This window comes from Anomaloglossus baeobatrachus, chromosome 11 (assembly GCF_048569485.1).
Source record: "Anomaloglossus baeobatrachus isolate aAnoBae1 chromosome 11, aAnoBae1.hap1, whole genome shotgun sequence".
Taxonomy (NCBI): domain Eukaryota; kingdom Metazoa; phylum Chordata; class Amphibia; order Anura; family Aromobatidae; genus Anomaloglossus; species Anomaloglossus baeobatrachus.
Window position 1 is genome coordinate 170,057,995 of NC_134363.1, and position 23,878 is coordinate 170,081,872.

Consider the following 23,878-nt stretch of genomic DNA (forward strand, 5'->3'; position numbering starts at 1 on the left):
AAGGAGGAGACAGCCAGAGAGACAGGCAAAGATAGATGAGCAAAGACACAGACCTTGATATAGACAGATGGGGAAAGAGACAGAGAAATAGAGATAGACAAGGGAAGAGACAGACAGAGACAGGCAGACAGGGAAAAAGACAGATGGGGAAAGACACAGACAAAGACGGGGAGACAGACGGGGAAAGAGACAGACCTGGAAAGAGACAGATGGGGAAAGAAACAGAGAGATAGAGACATACAAAGAAAGAGACAGACAGAGACAGGCAGACGGGGAAAGAGACAGACGGGGAAAGAGACAGACGGGGAAAGAGACAGATGGGGAAAGAGACAGACGGGGAAAGAGACAGATGGAGAAAGAGACAGATGGAGAAAGAGACAGATGGGGAAAGAGACAGATGGGGAAAGAGACAGACGGGGAAAGAAACAGACCTGGAAATAGACAGACGGGGAAAGTGACAGACGGGGAAAAAGAGACAGGCAGACACAGAGAATGAGAGAGACAGACAGAGAAACTGATACAGAAAGAGACAGACATACAGAGACAGACAGGAAACTCGAAGAGAGATAGTTACTATCCCGGGCAACGCCCGGGTACTACAGCTAGTAATCTATATAGTTGGAGCAGAAAACCAAAAACCTTCATGAGCAACACCGCCATTGATTCTTTGCCAAAGATATTAGAAACCTTTACACGGTGTTCTTCATTATTGGCCATGAAATCTGAGAATGTTTCTATACGAACATCATCGCTTCCATTTTTCTTGCCTAAACCAAAAATATATTCTAAGAAAATGTTTTTTAAAAGAAGTTTTTCAAGGAAACTTGAAAAAATAAAGAACAAAACCCATAATGTGTTCTTACAGTAGGAAAGCGATCACTAATGGAAGTCTAACAATTTCTCAATAACTGAAACCCACCATGCTATTGAAATGGGGCTTGAAGATCCCACTGAGATCGCATGAAAGTGTGGGAAGCCGTGGAATAAGAACGTAGCATGGAGCCGAAACAGAAAAGAAGCCGCGTGCGCTGGATTAGTCAGTTAACAAGGCTTATATGTAAGTGCACGGGTCTGAGCGCTGGGTAGGGAATATACAGCGCGGCTTGTGAATATGGAGCACGTGGGTGAGATCGCCTCCTCAGCCAACGAGCACAAAAGGTGCCGGAGCGAAGGAAGCCTGTGTGGGAAGGACATGAACCGACGATTAAAGAGGAGAGCTCAGAAAAATGGAAGAATAATAAAAAAAAGTGATAATAGAGTTAAGAATAGAACCAGAAAATAGAAGGTAGGATCAGCAGGAAACATGGGAACGTCAGCTCAGCTTTGATTTCACAATATTTTTGCAAGATACTGATGACAATAAACTGCAACAAATTCTTAGGTGTTGCAAAAGCAAAAATTAAAATTGCAACATTTTGCTACAAACATCTCAACTGCACCCTCTGAATACATGCGAACACATTTCCATTCTCACCGTGCTGCGTCCTAATCAGTAAAGTTAAAGTTCATGAAAATATTAATAAACAAACAAAGACACAAAAACAATTTGAATTTGAAGAGATAAACAAGGAGTTTTTGAAAAAAAAAAAGAGAAAAGAAAAAGGATCTTCAGCCGACCATGAGGTCCACATCGGTGCACGGAGATTCCCGGAAAAAGTGTGCATGGAAAGGGAATAGAAAAAATCCAGGTCGAATAAAAAATTCCTTTTATTCAAAAATCATTTAAAAAACACAGATGTTAAAAAATGTAAAGTACATGAGACCTTACGCGCGTTTCAGACCTGCTTTAGCAACATGACTTATAGAAAAGGACATATATATGCAAATACCTTTTTCCAATTTCCGATGTTTCTAAATATATATATATATATATATATATATATATATATATATACATATATATACACAGTATATATGTATATAAAAATATATATATATACAGTACAGACCAAAAGTTTGGACACACCCTCTCATTCAAAGAGTTTTCTTTATTTTCAAGACTCTGAAAATTGTAGATTCATATTGAAGGCATCAAAACTATGAATTAACACATGTGGAATGAAATACTTAACAAAAAAGTGTGAAACAACTGAAAATATGTCTTATATTCTAGGTTCTTCAAAGTAGCCATCTTTTGCTTTGATTACTGCTTTGCACACTCTTGGCATTCTCTTGATGAGCTTCAAAAGGTAGTCACCGGAAATGGTCTTCCAACAGTCTTGAAGGAGTTCCCAGAGATGCTTAGCACTCATTGTCCTGTTGAAAAATAAATGATGGTCCAACTAAACGCAAACCGGATGGAACAGCACGCCGCTGCAAGATGCTGTGGTAGCCATGCTGGTTGTGTATGCCTTCAATTTTGAATAAATCACCAGCAAAGCACCTCCACGCGGTCACACCTCCTCCATGCTTCACGGTGGGAACCAGCCATGTAGAGTCCATCCGTTCACCTTTTCTACAAAGACACGGTGGTTGGATCCAAAGATCTCAAATTTGGACTCCTCAGACCAAAGCACAGATTTCCACTGGTTAATGTCCATTCCTTGTGTTCTTTAGCCCAAACAAGTCTCTTCTGCTTGTTGCCTGTCCTTAGCAGTGGTTTCCCAGCAGCTATTTTACCATGAAGGCTGCTGCACAAAGTCTCCTCTTAACAGTTGTTCTAGAGATGAGAAGGTGTGTCCAAACCTTTGGTCTGTACTGTATATACAGTACATATATATATACTGTTCTTTCTTATGTGTGATGTTACCTATGATTGAGGGCCAATATAGGTTTGAAACATGTAAGATCTCCTGTATTTTACACTTTTTAATATATCTGTTATTAATGATTTTTTAATAAATGGATTTTTTAACTTAACCTGGAAATTGGACCCAGTACTAGATTTCTTCTATCCCCTTTCCACAGAGTTTTTGACTATGGTAGTGCCCGCTCATCACTAGTTACGAGTATCGAGCACCCGAGCATGGTAGTGCCCGCTCATCACTAGTTACGAGTACAGAGCACCCGAGCATGGTAGTGCCCACTCATCACTAGTTACGAATACCAAGCACCCGAGCATGGTAGTGCCCACTCATCACTAGTTACGAGTACCAAGCACCCGAGCATGGTAGTGCCCACTCATCACTAGTTACGAGTACCAAGCACCTGAGCATGGTAGTGCCCGCTCATCACTAGTTACGAGTACCAAGCACCCGAGCATGGTAGTGCCCGCTCATCACTAGTTACGAGTACAGAGCACCCGAGCATGGTAGTGCCCGCTCATCACTAGTTACGAATACCAAGCACCCGAGCATGGTAGTGCCCACTCATCACTAGTTACGAGTACCAAGCACCCGAGCATGGTAGTGCCCACTCATCACTAGTTACGAGTACCAAGCACCTGAGCATGGTAGTGCCCGCTCATCACTAGTTACGAGTACCAAGCACCCGAGCATGGTAGTGCCCACTCATCACTAGTTACGAGTACCGAGCACCTGAGCATGGTAGTGCCCGCTCATCACTAGTTACGAGTACCGAGCACCTGAGCATGGTAGTGCTCACTCATCACTAGTTACGAGTACCAAGCACCCGAGCATGGTAGTGCCCGCTCATCACTAGTTACGAGTACCAAGCACCCGAGCATGGTAGTGCCCACTCATCACTAGTTACGAGTACCGAGCACCTGAGCATGGTAGTGCCCACTCATCACTAGTTACGAGTACCGAGCACCTGAGCATGGTAGTGCCCACTTATCACTAGTTACGAGTACCAAGCACTTGAGCATGGTAGTGCCCGCTCATCACTAGTTACGAGTACCGAACACCTGAGCATGGTAGTGCCCACTCATCACTAGTTACGAGTACCGAGCACCTGAGCATGGTAGTGCCCGCTCATCACTAGTTACGAGTACGGAGCACCCGAGCATGGTAGTGCTCGCTCATCACTAGTTACCAGTAATAAGCACCCGAGCATGGTAGTGCCCACTCATCACTAGGTACGAGTATAGACCACCTGAGCATGGTAGTGCCCGCTCATCACTAGCTACGAGTACTGAGCACCTGAGCATGGTAGTGCGCGCTCATCACTAGTTACGAGTACGGAGCACCCGAGCATGGTAGTGCCCACTCATCACTAGTTACGAGTACCGAGCACCCGAGCATGGTAGTGCCCACTCATCACTAGTTACGAGTACCGAGCACCTGAGCATGGTAGTGCCCGCTCATCACTAGTTACGAGTATCGAGCACCTGAGCATGGTAGTGCCCACTCATCACTAGTTACCAGTACTGAGCACTCGAGCATGGTAGTGCCCACTCATCACTAGTTACGAGTACTGAGCACCCGAGCATGGTAGTGCCCGCTCATCACTAGTTACGAGTACAGAGCACCTGAGCATGGTAGTGTCCACTCATCACTAGTTACGAGTACTGAGCACCTGAGCATGGTAGTGCCCACTCATCACTAGTTACCAGTACTGAGCACCCGAGCATGGTAGTGCCCACTCATCACTAGTTACAAGTACTGAGCACCCGAGCATGGTAGTGCCCGCTCATCACTAGTTACGAGTACAGAGCACCTGAGCATGGTAGTGTCCACTCATCACTAGTTACGAGTACTGAGCACCCGAGCATGGTAGTGCCCACTCATCACTAGTTACGAGTACTGAGCATCCGAGCATGGTAGTGCCCACTCATCACTAGTTACGATTACCCAGCACCCGAGCATGGTAGTGCCCGCTCATCACTAGTTACGAGTACTGAGCACCTGAGCATGGTAGTGCCCGCTCATCACTAGTTACGAGTACTGAGCACCTGAGCATGGTAGTGCCCGCTTATCACTAGTTGCCAAATCCTTTGTTCACATAGTAGTATCCAACTCCTTGAAACACATGAATGATGGATGAATCTGCGTGTTTGGGGGGGAAGTTGGGAATAACAGCTTTTGTTCAGGCGAGTTTTCCTCCATCAGCCATTGGAGGTGTGTGTTCTCCTTACTTTTCCTCTAAATGTGTAATCACTTTATCGTCCATAGTTCCCCGGTGAATGTGGAAATGTGGAGGATGCAGAAATGTTTATAAGTCTTAATGGATCAATTAGTAAATCTCCGCTGTCAGCGTTCTCTCCCGGTTTTTATAATGTGGTTTATGTTTCCTGAATTGATTTAGAGCTGGTGCAGATTGTGCCTGATCTCTCCTGTGTCTCCATCCCATAAAGTTAGTAACTTAAACAGTCGGCAATTTGATAAACTTTGGGGGACGACCATCAGTAATTCCTGTATTTTGAGTCCAGTGGTTGAATGTGCAGTTTGCTATATATTGCGTCCGATGTGCCGGATATGGACACCTGTGGGGGCACTTTTTTTTTTGGTTGATTGCATCTATATTTCGATACAAATTACTTAGGCTATTAAACAATTTGCAACATTGGTGTTCTACATCCTCTATGTATCACAGTACATAGAATTCTGCAGAAGGAGTTACCAATGAGCATCAGTGAGTTTGTTTTGACGGCAGGATCCCTTTTTTTGCTGATTAATGACCGAATGCACTTTGCTTTTTTCACATTCCTGCAAAACCTCAAAATGGGACTACAACTATGATCGTATCGTGACCACTAGACATTATAAACCCTCTCCCCCGTATTCTGCAGTGCCCCTGTACAGAAGAATACACTTTGCCCACACAAAGACCTCATGGTCCCACATAGTGTACATGTATTGTCATGCCGGCATTTGCTTCCTAAATACAAATTTAAACAAATTCTTCATTAAAAATGTTGTACCTGAAGAGAGTCTGTAAGTCTTTGATTTCGATGAATGCTTTTCCAAAAGGTTACAAATCCTTCTCATGGTTCTGATGGCTGTAGAAAAGAAGGAAACATATGATGAGTACAAAAGAGCAGGATAGAAGCTTTACTGATATATTAGTCTTAGCAACGTGGATCACATCCAGCCTGTATTACTGGGAGAGACACAGAGCTCACATCCAGCCTATATTACTGGGAGAGAGACACAGACCTCACATCCAGCCTATATTACTGGGAGAGACACACAGACCTCACATCCAGCCTATATTACTGGGAGAGACACATAGAGCTCACATCCAGCCTATATTACTGGGAGAGACACACAGAGCTCACATCCAGCCTATATTACTGGAGGAGACACACAGAGCTCACATCCAGCCTATATTACTGGGAGAGGCACACAGACCTCACATCCAGCCTATATTACTGTGAGAGACACACAGATCTCACATCCAGCCTATATTACTGGGAGAGACACACAGACCTCACATCCAGCCTATATTACTGTGAGAGACACACAGATCTCACATCCAGCCTATATTACTGGGGGAGACACACAGACCTCACATCCAGCCTATATTACTGGGAGAGACACATAGAGCTCACATCCAGCCTATATTACTGGGAGAGACACATAGAGCTCACATCCAGCCTATATTACTGGAAGAGACACACAGACCTCACATCCAGCCTATATTACTGGGAGAGACACACAGAGCTCACATCCAGCCTATATTACTGGGAGAGACACACAGACCTCACATCCAGCCTATATTACTGTGAGAGACACAGAGATCTCACATCCAGCCTATATTACTGGGAGAGACACACATACCTCACATCCAGCCTATATTACTGGAGAGACACACAGACCTCACATCCAGCCTATATTACTGGGAGACACACAGAGCTCACATCCAGCCTATATTACTGGAGAGACACACAGACCTCACATCCAGCCTATATTACTGGGAGACACACAGACCTCACATCCAGCCTATATTACTGGAGAGACACACAGACCTCACATCCAGCCTATATTACTGGGAGAAACACATAGAGCTCACATCCAGCCTATATTACTGGGAGAGACACACAGACCTCACATCCAGCCTATATTACTGGGAGAGACACACAGAGCTCACATCCAGCCTACATTACTGGGAGAGTTGCAAAGAGCTCACATCCAGCCTATATTACTGGGAGAGACACACAGAGCTCACATCCAGCCTATATGACTGGGAGAGACACATAGAGCTCACATCCAGCCTATATTACAGGGAGAGACACACAGAGCTCACATCCAGCCTATATTACTGGGAGAGACACACAGACCTCACATCCAGCCTATATTACAGGGAGAGACACACAGAGCTCACATCCAGCCTATATTACTGGGAGAGACACACAGATCTCACATCCAGCCTATATTACTGGGAGAGACACACAGACCTCACATCCAGACTATATTACTGAGAAAGACACACAAACCTCACATCCAGCCTATATCACTGGGAGAGACACACAGAGCTCACATCCAGCCTATATTACTGGGAGAGACACACAGAGCTCACATCCAGTCTATATTACTGGGAGAGACACACAGACCTCACATCCAGACTATATTACTGGGAGAGACACACAGAGCTCACATCCAGCCTATATTACTGGGAGAGACACACAGAGCTCACATCCAGCCTATATTACTGGGAGAGACACACAGAGCTCACATCCAGCCTATATTACTGGGAGAGACACACAGACCTCACATCCAGCCTATATTACAGGGAGAGACACACAGAGCTCACATCCAGCCTATATTACTGGGAGAGACACACAGATCTCACATCCAGCCTATATTACTGGGAGAGACACACAGACCTCACATCCAGACTATATTACTGAGAAAGACACACAAACCTCACATCCAGCCTATATCACTGGGAGAGACACACAGAGCTCACATCCAGCCTATATTACTGGGAGAGACACACAGAGCTCACATCCAGTCTATATTACTGGGAGAGACACACAGACCTCACATCCAGACTATATTACTGGGAGAGACACACAGAGCTCACATCCAGCCTATATTACTGGGAGAGACACACAGAGCTCACATCCAGCCTATATTACTGGGAGAGACACACAGAGCTCACATCCAGTCTATATTACTGGGAGAGACACACAGACCTCACATCCAGCCTATATTACTGGGAGAGACACACAGAGCTCACATCCAGCCTATATTACTGGGAGACACACAGAGAGCTCACATCCAGCCTATATTACTGGGAGACACACAGAGAGCTCACATCCAGCCTATATTACTGGGAGAGACACACAGAGCTCACATCCAGCCTATATTACTGGGAGAGACACACAGAGCTCACATCCAGCCTATATTACTGGGAGACACACAGAGAGCTCACATCCAGCCTATATTACTGGGAGAGACACACAGACCTCACATCCAGCCTATATTACTGGGAGAGACACACAGAGCTCACATCCAGCCTACATTACTGGGAGAGTTGCAAAGAGCTCACATCCAGCCTATATTACTGGGAGAGACACACAGAGCTCACATCCAGCCTATATGACTGGGAGAGACACATAGAGCTCACATCCAGCCTATATTACAGGGAGAGACACACAGAGCTCACATCCAGCCTATATTACTGGGAGAGACACACATATCTCACATCCAGCCTATATTACTGGGAGAGACACACAGACCTCACATCCAGACTATATTACTGAGAAAGACACACAAACCTCACATCCAGCCTATATCACTGGGAGAGACACACAGAGCTCACATCCAGCCTATATTACTGGGAGAGACACACAGAGCTCACATCCAGTCTATATTACTGGGAGAGACACACAGACCTCACATCCAGACTATATTACTGGGAGAGACACACAGAGCTCACATCCAGCCTATATTACTGGGAGAGACACACAGAGCTCACATCCAGCCTATATTACTGGGAGAGACACACAGAGCTCACATCCAGTCTATATTACTGGGAGAGACACACAGACCTCACATCCAGCCTATATTACTGGGAGAGACACACAGAGCTCACATCCAGCCTATATTACTGGGAGACACACAGAGAGCTCACATCCAGCCTATATTACTGGGAGACACACAGAGAGCTCACATCCAGCCTATATTACTGGGAGAGACACACAGAGCTCACATCCAGCCTATATTACTGGGAGAGACACACAGAGCTCACATCCAGCCTATATTACTGGGAGAGACACACAGAGCTCACATCCAGCCTATATTACTGGGAGACACACAGAGAGCTCACATCCAGCCTATATTACTGGGAGAGACACTCCCACAAGAGAGCTATCCGTGGGTTAAGGCTGCAAACTGTGGATCAGGGGTTCCAAAAATGAATGAAGGAATGAAGATTTCAAACTCAAACTGCAATTTAAACTAAACGTTACCACCAAATCATTACAATTCATTTTTCCATGTCCATGGTGTCTGTCCATAGACGTTTTTGTTACATTCTCAGTATATTTGTGTAGCATCTGTTTCATTGTTTCTCTGCGTTATTATTGCCCATTTCCACTGTAACTTGCCCATCTTCTGTTTCTGAACCTGCAGTTTATCCAGTATGATAAGAAGATCATCAACCAGCGTCTCGAGCGTTTTCAGAACCGCGTGGAGTTCACCGGAAACCCCATTAAAAATGATTTAGCAGTGACAATCCATGATGTTCAGCTGGAAGATGAAGGCGAATACCATTGTTATGTGCTGAACCCTCCGGACCGTCATAAGGGCACTGGGAAAATTCGCCTAGAGGTCCTTACAGAAGGTATTCAATGGGCATCAACATAAAGAATTTAATTAGCCAGTCTGTAGTGGCAAAGTGCCACGGGGAAAACATGCAAATAACTATTTCAGCTAATCTCGCTACTGCCACCTACTGGAGGCAGGCATCCTCCTTTTTTATTGATGTTTGTCCCTTTAATGGTCTGTGCAAAAGATTTTAGCCAAGGCACTGTGTGTAGATGGGTGACCAAAATCCATATTAGTGATGCAAGGCTTATTTAATAAACACAATAACTTAAGAGGCAATTGGTTGCAATAACAATATGCTATAAAATATATGTAATGTAGATATATAAATATATATATACAGTATATATATTTATATACAGTATACATATATATATATATATATATATATATATATATATATATATACACTGAGCGAAATATAACACACTTCCATTTTCATAAGCTCAACTCAAACATCTAATACTTTTTCTATTTATATAAAAGGCCTTTTTCTCTCAAATATTGTTCACAAATTTGTCTAAATGTGTGTAAGGCTACTTTCACACATCCGGTTTGAGCCGTGCGGCTCAATCCGGCTGTGAAACCCATGCAATGGATGCGGCGAAAACACCGCATCCTTTGCATAAGTTTTTACATGCGGCCCGTCCGTTTTTTCCGGTTGCGGCAGGCTACTGAGCATGCGCAGTGGAAGAATAGGCATGCATTGAAAAATGCGCCGCAGTGGCCGGATGCGGCGCGATGCGGTTTTTTTTGCCGAAGCAAAAACGTTGCAGACAACATTCCATCCGGCCGCTGCATCGGCTAAATCTGCCGCATGCGGCAAAAACCGGACCGAACGCAAGCCCCTGCGGCACAATACGGCACTAATGTAAGTCTATGCAAAAAAACCTGCAACCGGCGGCAAAAAAAACTGTTGCGGTTTTTCTGCAGAGCGCCATGTTGTGCCGCAGAGCAAAAACCGGATGTGTGAAAGTAGCCTAAAGTGATCACTTCTTTGCGGAGATAATCCATCCACCTCAGAGGTATGGAATATCAAGATACTGATTACACAGCATGATTATTCCACAGGTGTGCCTTAGGCTGGCCAGCACCTGTGCAATAATCATGCTGGCGAGCCTAAGGCACACCTGTGCAATAATCATGCTGGCCAGCCTAAGGCACACCTGTGCAATAATCATGCTGGCCAGCCTAAGGCACACCTGTGCAATAATCATGCTGGCCATCCTAAGGTACATTTGTGCAATAATCATGCTGGCCAGCCTAAGGTGCACCTGTGCAATAATCATACTGGCCATCCTAAGTTACACCTATGCAATAATCATGCTGGCCAGACTAAGGCGCACTTGTGCAATAATCATACTGGCCATCCTAAGTTACACCTATGCAATAACCATGCTGGCCAGACTAAGGCGCACCTGTGTAATAATCATGCTGGCCAGCCTAAGTTACACCTGGGCAATAATCATGCTGGTCAGCCTAAGTTACACCTGTGCAATAATCATGCTAGCCAGTCTAAGGCAGACCTGTACAATAACCATGCTGGCCAGTCTAAGGCACACCTGTACAATAATCATGCCGGCCAGCCTAAGGTGCACCTGTGCAATAATCATGCTGGCCAGCCTAAGTTACACCTATGCAATAACCATGCTGTCCAGACTAAGGCACACCTGTGTAATAATCATGCTGGCCAGCCTAAGTTACACCTGTGCAATAATCATGCTGGCCAGCCTAAGTTACACCTGTGCAATAATCATGCTAGCCAGTCTAAGGCACACCTGTGCAATAATCATGCTGGCCAATCTAAGGTACAATAATTATGCTGGCCAGCCTAAAGCGCACCTGTGCAATAATCATTCTGGCCAGTCTAAGGCGGACCAATGCAATAATCATGCTGTGTAATCAGCATCTTAATATACCGCACCTGTAAGGTGGATGGACTATCTCCGCACAGGAGAAGTGATCACTAACACAGTTTTAGACAAATTTGTGAACATTATTTAAGAGAAAGGCCATTTGTGCACCTAGAAACAGCCTTAGATCTTAGAGTTCAGCCCATGAGAAATGGGAGAAAAAAACAAGTGTTGCATTCATATATTTGTTCAGTGTGTTTAGATACTGTATATATAGCTATATGTATATATATATATATATATATATATATATATATATATATATATATATATACGGATACATGACCTGTATACAGTGCTACCGTTCCAGCCTAGTGACTAGTCTATCATTCTGTCTTCTTCTCCTAGTTCCTCCTGAGAGAGACTCCACCGTTGCAGTTTTGGTCGGAGCATCGGTCGGAGGCTTTTTGGCCGTTGTCATTCTTTGCCTTGTCATTCTGAAATGTGTCAGAAGGAAAAAAATGCAAAACCTTAACTCAGAGGATCAAAAAACTGAGGAAGAAGTGAAGACTGATGGAGAGGGGAACAATGAAGGAGAACTGAAAGTATGTGAACAATGAGGAGCTTGGGGAGAGATGGGAGAGGGTGAGTAAGGTGGAGGGGTTTTCCTATAGTCAATAAGTTGTAGTTGAGGGAGGGTCTGCTCGCCTATGTATCTCTGGTGTCGGATACCGGAGATCACAACAACCCTTGGTCTGGGTAGTTGTGATACTAGACACTATGAGCAGTATGATTAGAAAGGTAGTCAGACAAGTAGGGATCACAAGCCAGGAGGCAATGTATAAGGTTCAGGGAGCAGACAGAGATGTGGTCAGGAAGAAGTCCGAGGTCAGAAGCCAGGAAGTAACATATAAAGTTCAGGGAGCAGACAGAGACGTGGTCAGGAAGAGGTCCGAGGTCAGAAGCCGGGAGGTAATGTAGAAGGTTTAGGGAGCAGACAGAGACGTGGTCAGGAAGAGGTCCGAGGTCAGAAGCCGGGAGGTAATGTAGAAGGTTTAGGGAGCAGACAGAGACGTGGTCAAGAAGAGGTCCGAGGTCAGAAGCCGGGAGGTAATGTAGAAGGTTTAGGGAGCAGACAGAGACGTGGTCAAGAAGAGGTCCGAGGTCAGAAGTTGGGAGGTAATGTATAAGGTTCAGGGAGCAGACAGAGATGTGGTCAGGAACAGGTCTGAGGTCAGAAGCCAGGAGGTAATGTATAAAGTTCAGGGAACAGACAGGAATGTGGTCAGGAAGAGGTCCGAGGTCAGGAGTCAAGATCAGAAAACTTACACCAGACAGGAGCCAAGAGCACGCTGAGTAAACAGGAAGTACGACTGGCAAAGTTCAGACAGAGGAAACCCAGTAAAGAAAGAAGGCAATCATCAGGAATGAAGTGCATCTGTGAAGGCACCGCCCTAAACCAGCGTGGACCCTAGTGCTGAAAGACAACCTGTCAGCAACTGCACAAGACAAATAGCGGAGCATTTTCAAATGCAAAATGCTCCGCACAGCGGAACCGTGACAGTAGTTAAACACAATCCTGGGGCAGCACCAAATTGCCTGACCTGGGTACACAATTACTTTGAAAGTCAACAAACAAAGAAGCAATTAATTTGCAGATAGAAAACATTCGGTTTCATGTAAGGTATGGTGAAGTGATAAATCCACTGCTCCAGCTCGTCTCATCCAGTGCTTCCACACAAGCATTTTTTTATTTTAGTCGAGGCTAGTTGTCAGCCACCATTCATGGGCTTTAGTAATAAATCTAGCAGCACAAGACTGCTGAGACCAGTGATTGTCTGCAGCGGTCACATAGGTAGAGAGACCATAGAAGCCCTGAAGTTTTTTCAGGTGAGTAATTCATACTATTTGCATCATTTGGTCATTTCTTTTATCTTGGACAAACCCCTTTAAAGTTAGAAAAGTTGAGTCATAGATCAGAGCAGATGCATTTCTTAAAGGCGAAAAACATTAGATTATGATTTAATTACAATTTCAGAATATTAAGTGTACTGGGGTTTCCTAACTCTTTTTAGCATGAGAAAAAAAAAGTAAAACTTAAAAAAAATTGGGCAATACCCAATCTACAATTGTATGTAAACATGAATTGCTGGATAGTGGGGAACCAGGATCCTAATCTGTCCCCAAGCTAGTGTCCCTATGCTATCCCTTATATCAAGGATACTCCTGATGGTGGAGAGGCTTGAGCCTCCTTCCTGGCCCTGCTCCTGACCAGTCCTGATCTGATTCTGCTTCCTCCCAGGGAGGGACAGGACAGAAGCGAGATGAAACCCACAGATAAAGACAGACAAGGGAAAACCAAAACTCTGTCACAGAGCACGCACACACACAGACACACACACACACACACACACACACACACACACACAGGTAAAGTCAATAAGAGATTCAGGAGAAAAACAAGAGCAGGAGGGAAGCTACGAAACAACAGAGGTAAACTCCACAACTGCACCAAGCAAAGAGCACAACTTTCACCAGTAAGTCTGGGACACCTCATCTCACAGACCAACATAGAATAAACTATAGCTGGCATGGGCGGAAGGATTCAACCAGCATAAATAGGGGAGAGCAGATGTGATTGGCCTCCCCACAACATGTGCTCAAAAGAGCAAGCAGATAATCAGAGATTAACAATTGCTAGTCTGCCTATGAGTCAGCACACAGCAGGTCGATGCCCGAGTCTGCCTGTGTTGATCCCAGACACTAGAGAAACCATCAGGCGGAGTGTCAGAATCTTCAATCTGAACAGAGGCCACCGCCGCCTTGGCAGTCTGCGACGTTTGTGCAAAACTCCATGTGACAATCGCTATTTGTGGATATATTACTTAGCAAAAACAAAAAACTATAAATTACCATCTGCTCAGGAAGCAAGTGTCCTTCACATCATGTGGAGCTCTGGTTCATGTTCCTCCCTTCCAAGACTACACTGTGTCTCCAGAAGGAATTATATTTCCAGCAAACCAGGGGAGATGCCAAATCGAAACATGAATGCATAATCCAGATAAAGAAAGAAAAGGAAAGATTAAGGGGGCGTAAAATTGAGAATGCATCAATAAGAGCCCCATCAAAGAAACAAGGTACATTTTGGCACCGTAGCAGTTCCAGGGCAGTCATGGGCAACATTAGGATTGCTGAGTGCATGCTTAGTTGGGGAAAAAGTGTGAACTGCTGTATATGGAGGAATGGAGATAATGGAAAGAGAGAAAAGGAAAGATTAAGGGGGCGTAAAAATGAGAATTCATCAATAAGAGCCCCATCAAAGAAACAAGGGGAATTTTGGCATCGTAGCAGTTCCAGGGCAGTCATGGGCAGCAGTAGGATTGCTGAGTGCAAGCTTAGTTGGGGAGAGAGTATGAGCTGCTGTACATGGAGTAATGGAGATATTGCAGGGAGTGAAAAGTAAAGAGAAAGTCGGCGTAAAAATGAGAATGCATCAATAAGAACCCCATCAAAGAAACAAGGGGAATTTTGGCATCATAGCACTTCCAGGGCAGTCATGGACAGCAGTAGGATTGTTGAGTGCATGCTTAGTTGGTGAGAGATATGGAGTGGAAATATTACAGGGAGAGAAAAGGAAAGACCCTTGATGCCATGATGACATCCCCCTGCCTACTCATGTGACCGCTGCAGTCAATCACTGGCCTCAGTGCAGAATGAGACCACTGAGGTCACAAGGGTAGACTTGAAAGTCATAGCTACACCAACGTAGAAAAAAACTGCCGGAGAGACCTACAGTGTATTAGCGCCACTTATTGAATGGCGGTGTAATTGGTTAGGAATTGTATTGGCTAGGGGAGCGGAGTGTAGGATAGATGGAAGGAAAAATATTAGCGATAGAAAACAAATGTGTAAGAAGACAGCGTTCTGATATAGAGAGGGCTACAGTGTTGTCACTATAGCCACAGTAATTATAGTCACAGCTGCCAAGGCGTCTGCCATGGGACTGCTCGGCATAGTTGCCAAGATATGGATAACATTCCCAGGGACTGTGCTGCTGCTGGCCAGGGAACTAAACATATCCCAAGCAACGCATCCTGGACAGAATATAAGAATGTCATCATGTGCACCCAAAATGCTGGCTTAAAGCGCACCAACCACCAGGATGTTCCTATATAACCTAAAGCCAGTGCTATACTGGCACTATCAGGCTGATTCTATACATACAGTGTTATACTGGCACTATCAGGCTGATTCTATACATACAGTGCTATACTGGTATCAGGCTGAGTCTATACATACAGTGCTATACTGGCACTATCAGGCTGATTCTATACATACAGTGCTATACTGGCACTATCAGGCTGATTCTATACATACAGTGCTATACTGGTATCAGGCTGATTCTTTACATACAGTGCTATACTGGCACTATCAGGCTGATTCTATACATACAGTGCTATACTGGCACTATCAGGCTGATTCTATACATACAGTGCTATACTGGCACTATCAGGCTGATTCTATACATACAGTGTTATACTGGCACTATCAGGCTGATTCTATACATACAGTGCTATACTGGCACTATCAGGCTGATTCTATACATACAGTGCTATACTGGCACTATCAGGCTGATTCTATACATACAGTGCTATACTGGCACTATCAGGCTGATTCTATACATACAGTGCTATACTGGCACTATCAGGCTGATTCTATACATACAGTGTTATACTGGCACTATCAGGCTGATTCTATACATACAGTGCTATACTGGCACTATCAGGCTGATTCTTTACATACAGTGCTATACTGGCACTATCAGGCTGATTCTATACATACAGTGCTATACTGGCACTATCAGGCTGATTCTATACATACAGTGCTATACTGGCACTATCAGGCTGATCGTATACATACAGTGCTATACTGGCACTATCAAGCTGATTGTATACATACAGTGCTATACTGGCGCTATCAGGCTGATTCTATACATACAGTGCTATACTGGCACTATCAGGCTGATTCTATACATACAGTGCTATACTGGCACTATCAGGCCGATTCTATACATACAGTGCTATAGTGGCACTATCAGGCTGATTCTATACATGCAGTGCTATACTGGCACTATCAGGCCGATTCTATACATACAGTGCTATACTGGCACTATCAGGCTGATTCTATACATACAGTGCTATACTGGCACTATCAGGCTGATCGTATACATACAGTGCTATACTGGCACTATCAAGCTGATTGTATACATACAGTGCTATACTGGCGCTATCAGGCTGATTCTATACATACAGTGCTATACTGGCACTATCAGGCTGATTCTATACATACAGTGCTATACTGGCGCTATCAGGCTGATTCTATACATAAAGTGCTATACTGGCACTATCAGGCTGATTCTATACACACAGTGCTATACTGGCACTATCAGGCTGATTCTATACATACAGTGATATACTGGCCCTATCAGGCTGATTCTATACATACAGTGCTATACTGGCACTATCAGGCTGATTCTATACATACAGTGCTATACTGGCACTATCATGCTGATTCTATACACACAGTGCTATACTGGCACTATCAGGCTGATTCTATGCATACAGTGCTATACTGGCACTATCAGGCTGATTCTAGACATACAGTGCTATACTGGCACTATCAGGCTGATTCTATACATACAGTGCTATACTGGCACTATCGGGCTGATTCTATACATACCTTTAGTGTTCAGCTCGGATATATAGGTTTTGAAACACAAGCAAGTAAAGTTTGGAAAATGAGCAGCTTTTTGAGTGACAGCAGCTGCCGATCAGCTGATAGGTGGAGGGTGATGCTCGTAAACTACCACTGAGCTGTTATTGCTTTTATCTAGAGTTTTGGGTAGTGGGGTGGACATGTTTTTAGAGTTACCCATTACATACTATCCATAATTTGGCTACAATGTCTTCTCCATGCTTCTTCCCCACAGGCGACCATCCCTGAGGTTCTATGACCTGCCTCTTACGTCTACACTTACGAGCGGATTCCCAGGGAGAAGGAGACAACTCTGTCCTTAGAATATATTAATAATATTCCTTTTGAGCGTTATCGGCTCCCGGGCATGAAGATTATGTGACAGCCACTGTTAATAATCCCAACAGACTGCGAGAACCCTTCTCCTGTGTATGATCCTGATATAGCGAAGGAAACCTCTGAGCAGCTTTAGTCCGGAGACGCTTGGAGCCTTCTGCTTGAGATCTTGTGCATGTCAGGTTCAGTGGGTGCACTGAGGGTCCCCGATCCTGTGGACTGATTTTGTAAATGTGTGGGACAAACACAGGTCTCCTTTTATGTATGGATCACTCGCAGAATGAAGGAATGTTTTATTTCTTTCGGCACTGCATAGGTTTCACCTACATGCTTCTTCATATGTTTCCTAATCACCAATTCAACACACAAAATGTTTCGCCTACATGCTTTTTCATACGTTTCCTCATTAGCAATTCAACACTCAATATGTTTCACCGTTTCACAGTAAAATTGGTCAGAATAACCAACCAATATATATGGGAGTATACCAGACTCTCCCCCAATCAACAATATTTGGGGAAGGAAGGATCGGGCATGTTGAATTCAGCACGTGCACTTTTGGTTATCAGGGTAGATGTCTGATAGCAGCACATTTTCTCTCTGCAGTGAGAATATATGCATAATGCATGCTCTGCAGAAGTGAGAGTGCATGTGTATAGGGTTGTTGGGAGAAATAGCAAGTGTTTAGCCAACAGCTACCTAATATGTATGGCCAGGCTTAGTCTAGAGGGGTTCCCAACTCCAGTATTAAAGGGCCACCGACAGGTTGTATTTTCAGGATTTCCTTAATCCATTACTTGCCAAATTAGAAATTTTCATTTTTTTTTTAAATGACAGATTTTTAATGAAAAAAAAAATTAAAAATGAAAATGAAATGTAAGCAAAATTAATGAATGTAATGTATAAATTAAATGAATTAATGATTAATTTAATTTAATGAATTTTAAGCAAAAGATTAGGCGTCACAAAAAAGGACATTGGTAGATAATAGTTTAATATATTCCTTAATATAATATATATTATATTAGGAATATAAGGAGATGTATATATATATATATATATATATATATATATATATATATCCTTAATGTATTCCTTAATATAGCAAAGGTGATGCCTTGATAATGATTCTATCACCTGTTCAATAGTAAGGAAATCCTGAAAAAAAGACTTGGTGGGGGCCATGAGGACTAGAGTTTTGGAAACACTGATCTAGAGACTCCCCAATGAGAACACATGCATGTTCGGTTGAATTGAGCATGCATGTGAACAGAGGAAGGATGGCCATTGGCTGAACAGCTATTAAAGCTGTATGGACACCTTTATAATGTCTCAACTCCCTCTACACCCATGGCAGAAGAACTTCACCTATGGGCTGTATGATATGGATAATGCCAAGAAGGTCGTCCTCATTCAGGACATCATGGTACAAGATGCCATATTCTGTAAATATACCAATAACACAGGGCAGTCTAGACTAATGCATCCTGTAGATCAGGGCCCCAAGTCTATTAGTTTCTGATGGTCACTGATTTTTCTATTTTCCAATCCTATGAAAACGATGGCACAATGGGTTCAATCAGAAGAACACTGCCAGTATCTAATAAGAACCAAATGTATCAGGCATCCCTGCAAAATACTTTGTAGGTCCTTATACCTATTGCTTTCTATAGGGTACATACGATAGTATCGATATCACAGGATGACCTACTCATCACTGCCAAAATACTGCCAATTGCATCGATATAGGTATTTTAATTCCTATTATTGGAGCAATGTTTTCGTGACTCAGTTAATTTGTTTTTCTTGTGTGGAGCCAAACTCGTGAAGAAATGACTTTCACATGTGCTAACCGGTGACACTAAGTAAGAAATACGCAGTTTCTGTGACAGCCCCCATTTCATTCAGTAAAATGAGAACAGACCGACTGTATCACTCTCTGCAATGTAACAATGTATCCAAATGTTGTAAAAACACAGTCTCAGCTTCTGTCCTGTACTGCATGTAGACGACCAGCGCATAAAAACCCTATTCTGCAAGATCCTACACTTGCGATAACACATAGCCAAAACTACGGTAGTACTGACACACAAGCATTACATTTAAAGGGACGTTTCATGGATAATTTTACTTATGAAACTAGTGCAATGGTTGTATAGGTCCAAGTACGACAATAAAAACGATACCTGTCTCGTAGGAATCCGATGTACCAGTGCTGAGAAAATCAAGCTTTTAAGTCACATGCAAATTAGCAGTGGGGGCGTGTCATTTCACTCGCATTAATTTGCATGTGGATTCACAGCTTGATTTCTCAGCGCTGGCACATCGGAAAAGTACAAAACAGGTGTCATTTTTATTGTTGTACCATAACCATTGCAGCCATACATCTGGTTTCAGCAGTAAAATTATAATGACGCATTCCCTTTAAGCCCTTGTACACAGCAGAAGGGTCCCCTGCTTAATTCATTTCTGTGTTTATGGGTCCTGCATGTCTAGATTAGGGGTAAAAGCGAACATGCACTGCAAATTCATGATAAAGCCACAGGGGTGTTTTGTTGATGACTGCTACAATGCAGGACACTGATTTAAGACGTTAGCGTGATATTTCCAGTTGGTCAAGTTCAGTGCTGTTTGATACAGTGCTCAGATATTCACTTTGTCCTTCATTATTTCAGGGATAATAAAAAAATGATGACATCTGAATTTGTCCTATGTGTTTTTTCTATCTACAAAAGCCCTTTCTGGTCTTGACTTGCAAACTGGTCGGGGGAAGGGCAACTACTGCAGCTGGTTGCCCAACAGTCAGTGAGGTTAGTGAGTTGGAGGAGGTATGGGACTGATCTTCTGATTAAACATAGAGTTATTTATACAGGTAGTCCTCGACTTACGACGTTGTTCCGTTCTTACGCGTCGTCGTAGGTCAAATAACGTCGTAAGTCGAACCATACAGTAGGAACCATTCTGTGCTCCACATGTTGTGTGAGGGGCACCTTTTCCAGCTACACATTTCCGGCTTACGATAAAACAACTCGGTTACGACGCATACGGCACCGTTACGACGCTGTTACGACGCATACGACCCAGTTACGACGCTGTTACGACGCTTTATACGACGCTCTATGAGCGTCGTATAAAGCGCCGTAACCACGAAACGACGTAAGTCGAGACCATCGTAACTCGAGGACTACCTGTATTACAGAAAAGGATCTTGATATAATAATGCACTTTCATCTGTGCAAAAGTAGAACTAGGAGAGTCACTTTTAGAGAAGTATATTAATATAATAATGTATTTTTGTCGGTGCAAAAGTAAAACTGCGAGAATCATATGTAGAGAAGGAGCTTGATATAATAATGTACATTCATCTGTACAAAAGTAAAACTAGGAGAGTCACTTTTAGAGAAGGATCTTGATATAATAATGTACTTTTGTGAAGGTAGCCTGGGCTATAGGTTGTTCAAACATAATAAGATTATCTGTGTATGTAAATAATCAAAATATAGATGTTGTTGCATAATTATCTGTGTGTCTATATGACAATCGCACAGACGCCATAATATGATTCTAAGCTGTATGTTCAAAAAAGAGTTAACCAAGGAAAAATTAACAGATGTATAAACAATGAACAGTGAAGCCCTTCTTAAGGTACCGTCACACATAGGGATGCTCCAGCGATCCCACCCGCGATCTGACCTGACAGGGATCGTTGGAGCGTCGCTACAAGGTCGCTGGTAAGCTGTCAAACAGGCAGATCTCCACAGCTATCAGAGATCAGCCTCCAGCCACCAGCGACCCGTGTAACGACGCTGTGCTTGGTAACCATAGTACACATCGGGTTACTAAGCAAAGCGCTTCGCTTATAGTTTCCCGATGTGTACCTTGGCTACGTGTGCAGGGAGCAGGGAGGCGGCTTCAAGAAGCTGCGGACGCTGGTAACGAAGTTAAATATCGGGTAACCAAGCAAAACCTTTGCTTGGTTACCCGATATTTACCTTGGTCACCAGCGTGCACAGAAGCCGACTCCCTGCACATTCAGTTTGTCGCTCTCTCGCTGTCACACACAGCGCTGTGTAATTCACAGCGGGAGAGCAACGACCAAAAAATGGTCCAGGACATTCAGCAACAACCGGCGACCTCACAGCAGGGGCCAGGTTGTTGCTGGATGTCACATACAGCGACATCGCTAGCAAGGTCGCTGCTACGTCACAGAAAATGGCGACTTAGCAGCGACGTCGTCGTCGCTGTCGTTGTGTGTGACATGACCATTAGTGAAAGTCTTATCAGTGATTTCACACAAAGAAGGAATGTGTTAACTAGATAATCAAGCCAGAATGAATAATGAACAGAGAGGTATTTAATAATATACTGAGAGAATTTTATAATTATGATTTTCTCAAAGCTGAAATAAGGGGTGTAATATGTGGGATGATCACTCCCTGTTCTTGCTTCAAGGTCAAAGTCGAATGTTGTATGGTATAATCATGAGTCTTTTTTAATACACGAGTCAGTCGCCTATACTGGCTCAAACAGTGAACACATCTTGCAGTGTTCATTGTCTGAGTTATTTATTATATCTGTACAGATAGCTAATTTGGCCCGTACCTCTGGATTTGCCCTGAACAAAGACTCCATTAGCAGTCTTACCTAAATTTCTCCCTTGACACTTTCGTCTGTGCAAAAGTAAAACTAGGAGTCACTTTTAGAGGAGGATCTGGGTATAATTTTTATCTGCGAGCTCCCGTTTTATCATCCGGCAGTAAGCCTATGGATAGTTCATACTCTTTATGCACCTGACTCATGAGGCATCTAATAGTCCTGTCCTATTCTTGGCCTCTGGAAAGAAAAAAAAACATGGCGCCTCATAGTGCAATAACTTCAAGATGGATTTGTAACTCCAGGCTGGTACCAACTTACAGCAGGGGCTGAAAGTGAGTTCAGAGATATGGAATCCACATGTTTTAGGTTGTACAGGGCTGTTTTGCAACTTAGACCCTTCATAAAAGTGATCACCGTGCAGAGGAGTTTCATTGTGACTAAGTGTAAAGTCCTGCATCTGATTACTAATGATCTGGAGGAATCATATATTCTAGTGTAAGAAAAACTAGGAGAGTCAAACGTAGAGAAGGATCTTGATATAATAATGTACTTTTGTCTGTGCAAAAGTAAAATTAGGAGAGTCACTTGTAGAGAAGGATCTTGTTATAATAAAGTACATTCATCTGTGCAAAATTAAAACTAGGAGAGTCACTTTTATAGAAGGATATTAATATAATAATGTACTTTTGTCTGTGCAAAAGTAAAACTAGGAGAATCATATGTAGAGAAGGATCTTGATATACCAATTTACTTTTGTCCGTGTAAAAGTAAAACTAGGAGAGTCACTTGTAGAGAAAGATCTTGATATAATAATGTACTTTTGTCTATGCAAAAGTAAAACTAGGAGAGTCACTTGTAGAGAAAGATCTTGATATAATAATGTACTTTTGTCTGTGCAAAAGTAAAACTAGGAGAGTCATTTGTAGAGAAGGATCTTCATATAATAATGTACATTCATCTGTACAAAATTAAAACTAGGAGAGTCACTTGTAGAGAAGGATCTTCATATAATAATATACTTTCATCTGTGCAAAAATAAAACTAGGAGAGTCACTTTTATAGAAGGATATTAATATAATAATGTACTTTTGTCTGTGCAAAAGTAAAACTAGGAGAATCATATGTAGAGAAGGATCTTGATATACAAATTTACTTTTGTCCGTGTAAAAGTAAAACTAGGAGAGTCACTTGTAGAGAAAGATCTTGATATAATAATGTACTTTTGTCTATGCAAAAGTAAAACTAGGAGAGTCATTTGTAGAGAAGGATCTTCATATAATAATGTACATTCATCTGTACAAAATTAAAACTAGGAGAGTCACTTTTATAGAAGGATATTAATATAATAATGTACTTTTGTCTGTGCAAAAGTAAAACTAGGAAAGTCACTTGTAGAGAAGGATCTTGATATAATAATGTACATTCCTTTGTGTAAAAGTAAAACTAGGAGAATCATATGTAGAGAAGGATCTTGATATACCAATTTACTTTTGTCCGTGTAAAAGTAAAACTAGAAGAGTCACTTGTAGAGAAAGATCTTGATATAATAATGTACTTTTGTCTATGCAAAAGTAAAACTAGGAGAGTCATTTGTAGAGAAGGATCTTCATATAATAATGTACATTCATCTGTACAAAATTAAAACTAGGAGAGTCACTTTTATAGAAGGATATTAATATAATAATGTACTTTTGTCTGTGCAAAAGTAAAACTAGGAGAGTCACT

At 42.9% G+C, this 23,878-nt stretch overlaps 2 protein-coding genes across 6 annotated transcripts in view; one reads left to right on the plus strand and one right to left on the minus strand.

Annotated features, from left to right (window-relative positions):
- SCN2B (sodium voltage-gated channel beta subunit 2) overlaps positions 1-20,260 on the plus strand; it is a 34,508-nt gene extending 14,248 nt beyond the window's left edge. The window contains exons 3-5 of one of the 2 annotated variants that reach the window (XM_075328760.1): positions 9,420-9,630; positions 11,876-12,112; positions 17,457-20,260. In XM_075328760.1, the coding sequence (XP_075184875.1) occupies positions 9,420-9,630; positions 11,876-12,087 (423 nt within the window). In that variant the 3' untranslated portion in view covers positions 12,088-12,112; positions 17,457-20,260. The remainder of the gene's footprint in view (positions 1-9,419; positions 9,631-11,875; positions 12,113-17,456) is intronic. The other variant, XM_075328759.1, reaches the window with a different exon arrangement.
- Positions 1-23,878, minus strand: part of CD3E (CD3 epsilon subunit of T-cell receptor complex) — a 200,916-nt gene that overhangs the window by 167,818 nt on the left and 9,220 nt on the right. For 2 of the 4 annotated variants that reach the window (XM_075328766.1, XM_075328764.1), the window contains one exon: positions 5,762-5,839. In XM_075328766.1, coding sequence (XP_075184881.1) covers positions 5,762-5,828 — 67 coding nt within the window. In that variant the 5' untranslated portion in view covers positions 5,829-5,839. Of the gene's footprint in view, positions 1-5,761; positions 5,846-23,878 lie in introns of those variants that run through there. The other 2 variants (XM_075328768.1, XM_075328765.1) reach the window with 2 other exon arrangements.